General features: G+C 40.1%; 1 protein-coding gene across 1 annotated transcript in view; it reads left to right on the forward strand.

Annotated features, from left to right (window-relative positions):
* Positions 1-4901, forward strand: part of EDA2R (ectodysplasin A2 receptor) — a 53613-nt gene extending 48712 nt beyond the window's left edge. The window contains 4 exon segments of the mRNA XM_059385569.1: positions 1245-1409; positions 2029-2030; positions 4292-4346; positions 4519-4901. Of these exon segments, the coding sequence (XP_059241552.1) occupies positions 1245-1409; positions 2029-2030; positions 4292-4346; positions 4519-4901 (605 nt within the window).
* Positions 4902-5262: the final 361 nt, after the last annotated feature.

The raw sequence follows: 5262 nt of genomic DNA on the forward strand, positions 1-5262 counted from the left end.
GCTTTCTCTCTCTCTCTCTCCCAAAAATAAGTAAATAAAATATTAAAAAAGGTTAATTGCACAATATCAAAAATTAATAACTTTTAACATTTTGTGTATTTATTTTAGGTTTTCTTAAAAAGAACAAAGATTCCACAGATTTAATAGAATTTTTTTTTCTAAAGATTTTATTTTTTTATCTGAGAGAGAGAGAGAGAGAGCATTAAGGAGGGGCAGAGGGAGAGGGAGAAGCAGACTCCCCTCTGAGAAGGGAGCCTGATGCAGGGCTCAATCCCAAGATTGAATCTTGGATTCAATTGAATCTGCTGAAGGCAGATACTTAACTGACTGAGCCACCCAGGCATCCCTATAGAATTTCCTTTTAGATCCTCTCTGAATTTCATTCTCTCCCTATTTCCCCAGAGGCAGCCTCTGTCATAAAATTGTATGCATCCTTTTGGTAGGCTATGCAACAGTAACAAACCCCTAACTTAATACAAAAGTTTATTTTTCACTATATAAAGACATTCCTCCATCTTGTGACTATACCATCTAGACCCCGTGGCTCCTAAGTTGATGGAACAGGGAAGATATGGAAGAAACATAGTGGTTCTTAATTACTTCAATCTGCAAGGGACACACATTGCTTTCACTCATGGTCTATTGGCCAGAAGTACTCTGATGGCCTAACTACAAAGTCTCTAGGAAATACAGGGAAGCATGTGGATAATTGGTGAGCACTATGATTCTGCCAAACCCTCCACCCATGTTTTAATACTTGTATTTTTGTTACATAATTTCATATTTGATATTTTATATAAATTATTTCAAGTTATATCCTCACTTTCCCCAATTTTCTTTTTCCCTTCTGGATTATTTATATTGATCCATACAGGTCTTTTATTTTAAATTATATAATAATATTATGTCATTACATGATTTATTTATCCTGTACTCTACTGATGAACATTTTAATTTGTTTCTAGTTTTCTAGGTTATATAACTAGATATGACATGGAAAGACCATAAATATGTTTGTGTTTAAATAATTGTATTAACTTATACTTTACCAACAGTATGTGCAAGTTCTTCTATTTCATTCTTTATATTTTTGCCTTCTCTATGAATAATTAAAACCAGCTTAGCAGCCCTAACTGGGGGAGGTCCTAGGAAGAGGACAATAGCTTACAGAAGTTCAGGCCCAATGTCAGGGTGACTATTAACTGCCCATAGTGACTGACTTCCCCCATTTTCTGATCTCACAGGTGCCTTCCAGTTGAGCTTAGTGAAGGCAGATATACCCACAGTGCCCCCTCAGGAGGCCACACTTGTTGCATTCATGAGCAGTCTGCTTGTGGTGTTTTCCCTGGCCTTCCTGGGGCTCTTCTTCTTCTACTGCAAGCAGTTCTTCAACAGACATTGCCAGCATGGTAAGGGTAGCTACTTCACATATCACATGAATCAGGAGCAAGGCTCTGATTAGCAGAAGAAAGGAATTTTCTGGGGTTGAGAGTTAATGGGCCTTCTCTACAGTGCTGAAAACCTCAGGGGTGGACTATCTGTGGGTGGCAATAGAAAGCATGGGACTTCAGAAACTACTGAGACCAACCCTGCAAGTTTATGGAACTTAATTCATTAAGGTAAAGGGATTCATAAAGGAACACAGCATCATGAGAAAACCCTCGGGGGAGTATTGTGGCTATCTAGGTTCTAAATCAACCTATGCATTACTAATGCAACTTTGGGCACATTGTCTAGCTTCTTTGGGCCTTTTCATCCCTAATCTTTAAAATGAGAGTTGGTGTTGCATTAGTTGGTTTCTAAGTTCTTTTCCAATTCTTCATTCCTACTTATAGGTATAGATTCTGGAGCTTATCAGGAATAGAGGATGAATGGCTGGTTTTGAGACATGACTGTAATAAAAGTGGGTGAGGTCTTGGGCAACTGTTAACAGAATAGTTGTATCTCAAATGTGGTAACTGAGAATCCAGTTTCCAGAGGAGCTGGTGGACACAGACATTTACTCCCAGATAATACTGACACCCAAAGAGGTCTGGCCCAGCCCATAGGAGATTTCCATGGAAATTGCCAATGGAAGGTCATAAAGTCAGGAGTACCATTGTGATCTGCTCTAAGCACAGCTCTAGCCATTATCCAAAAATGTAGGACAGAAAGTCCAGGTCAATGAAGGCAAAGATAGGAAGAGATGGGATGGGCTGGCCAGGAATAGGCAAAGGGTTAGAACAAGAGCCCAGAGTATTAAGGTTCTGTGCAGCTTTTGTGTCATTGAGAGGACTGAGAGCTAGGCAGAGACACCTAAACAGGAATCCAGGCTAATGAATAGAGTTTGTTTAGTAAGAAATGGGGAGAATAAACTTTCTTAGTTATACTGGTGCTTAGATTCCTCCTCAGCCCACCAGATACTGGGCCCAAAACAGTATCACTTTTTTAACTTCTCTCTATGTGGGAAGATCTCTTTATATAGATCTCCTTGGGTAAGTTTGGTTTTAGGACATGCCAGATAATCTATAGAAGGCCTAGCATATAGGTTTGGCTTAAGCAATGGTGAATCTAGCATTTCTTGGACTGCAAGGATGCAAAGGGAACACTGTTACCCCTTTATCACCCCTCTCAAACTCTGTTTCTTTCTCCTCTACTATTTGGTGGATCTTGGAACATTGTGGTTCAGGGTGGACCTTTCTGACTTTGGAGACAGTTTCCCAAATAAGAGATCTTTTGCCCAGTCCCTGGGCATGGGCCTGAAACATAGGCAGTGAAGAGTTTGGGCTCCACACCCCAGAAAGATGAAGATGAGGCAACATCTGAGAGTTGCTTTTGTCCCTCCTTTTGCCTCAGGAAAGGAGAAGTGTGTAACCCTTTTCTGTTCCTCCCCTGTCTTCAGGATAATAATTAAATAGCCTTCTCTGAGGATATGAGGGCAAGTATTTCCCTCAGAGTCTCCACAGGAGAAAGATAAAACTTTATTTATTTATTTATTTATTTATTTATTTATTTTCATTTGGAGAGGGTGTTTATCAGGAGTCACTGACTAATATGCATACTGGAGTCATATAGGAGAAATCATTGTGTGAATTAGATTCTATGTATTACATAACAGAGAGGAGTAGGGACTATGGCAAACTAAAGAGTTAGTTCATTTTTTTGCCTAAAGGCGAATCCACTACTCAACTCCAAGTGGTTCCTTCGTTCGTTCTTTCTTTCTTTCTTTGTCTCTTTCTTCCTTTCTTCCTTTCTTCTTTCTCTTTGTTTCACCATGGAGGAATGTTCAATGTTTTAATATTTTCTGCATTTTCAGAGGAATACATAAATCCAAATTTCTGTATGTTAGTTTTAAGCTCTGATGATGAATTCCAGTAATAAAATACATGTGTTCTCCTGCTGTATGTGTGGCCACCTACATTGGTCTGTAATAGCATCTATTTTGTTTAACCCTATGAGAAATATACACTCATCGAAGAATACTTAGAAAATACAGAAAAAGTAAAACATAAATAAAACAGAAAAAAAAAATACATGTGTACATACTGAATGACTAAATGAATGAATAAATAGATAAACAAACAAACAAACAAACAAATAAAACAACCACAATGCAGAGAGTCAAACAAATACACACCCCATGGACTCTCAGTTCATAACCTAATGCTGTATTAGACTTATACGTGAAGCATGTACTCCTTTTCTGTCGTTGCCATAACAAATTAACATAAATTTAATGGCTTAAAACACTTATTTATTATCTCACCATTTCCATGGATCAGAAGTTTTGTGGACTTAGCTGGATCTCTACTTAGAGTCTTACAAGGCCAAAATAAATCTGTTCACAGGACTGTGTTCCTTTCAGGAAACTGGAGGAGAGAATCCATTTCCTTGTTCATTCAGAAAAATGGAATAATTCAGTTACATGCATTTATATGAATGAGGTCCCATTTCCATGCTGTCTGTCCATTGAGGGCCATTTCTAGTTTCTAGAGACCACCTGCATTCTTTGGCTTATGACCCTTATTCATTTTCAAAACTAGTAATGATGGGTCAAGTCCTTTTCATGTCTCATCTCTCTGATGCTCTCTCTGATTCTCCTGCTTTTAAGAGCACATAAAATGACATTGGGGCCACCTGTGTAATACAAGACAATATCACTATTTTAAGATCCATAATCTTAGTTACATCTGAAGTATGCCTCTTGACATATGACACAACATAACACATAGGCATAACACTAAGGGATGAAGGTCATGGGAAAAGAGGGTCAAAGTCCTGCTTCCCACAAAGGGTTTCTCATTCTCTGGAGAAATTGACTCTTTTTCCTGATCCACCACTAGGTAGCCTCAATTTGATACCCCAGTGTAAATGTTTTTTCCAAATTGTATTACCTCAGCCTAGTGCTAGGTACTTTGATCTCCAGGGAGGGGAAGGGGAGCACTACTTCCCAGGCCCTGCCCATCTTGTACTCCGGACAAGGTCCTCCACTGAAAGGATCTCGTACCTTTGTGTGATGCAGTGGCTTTCTGCTTCAAGTTTCAGGAGGTTTGCTGCAGTTTGAGGCTGTTGAGGCAGCAGAAGAGGAATCTCTCTTCACCATGCCACCTGGCCAGAAGACCAGTCCTGAGTCTCCCCTGAGTGAAAGCATCTGTGAGACCCAGCCACTTAACCCTATCCTGGATGACGACTGCAGCCCAACTTGTGGCTTCCCCACACAGGAGTCTTTTACCATGGCCTCCTGTGCCTCAGAGAGCCACTCCCACTGGGTCCACACCCCGATCAAATGCCCAGAGCTTGATCTACAAAAGTTTTCTAGTTCATCCTCCTATACTGGAGCTAAGACCTTGTGGGGGAACAGAGCTGAAAACTCTGAAAACAGACTGAAATTCAAGATGCCATTTGAAGTCTCTAGCCCTTAGCTCTAGTGAGGTGAGCTGGAAAGGTGGGACAGAAAGACCAGAAACTGGGGACCACCCCCAAGGAATTTTTCTCCGGAATATTGTTGTTCGGTAGGGCTAGGGGTAGAGGAAAAACAAGCTAGAAACACTGGAGGGGCAAAAGTGTCTACACTAATCTTTGGAGTCTGTCAGCTAAACATTACATTTCTGGGCCTACAATGGTCAAGGAAGTAGCCAGGTTGACATGGTGCTGGTCTTTCTATCCTGGTTTTTCACAAGCCCTCTTGACCTCACTGTCTAATATTCATATTCAGTTATCTCCATTCATGTGTAGAAGCACCATGAAACAATGGAAAAATAAGTAAGCCTTGCCATCTGGCAT

This window comes from Mustela nigripes, chromosome X (assembly GCF_022355385.1).
Source record: "Mustela nigripes isolate SB6536 chromosome X, MUSNIG.SB6536, whole genome shotgun sequence".
NCBI classification, from domain to species: Eukaryota; Metazoa; Chordata; class Mammalia; order Carnivora; family Mustelidae; genus Mustela; species Mustela nigripes.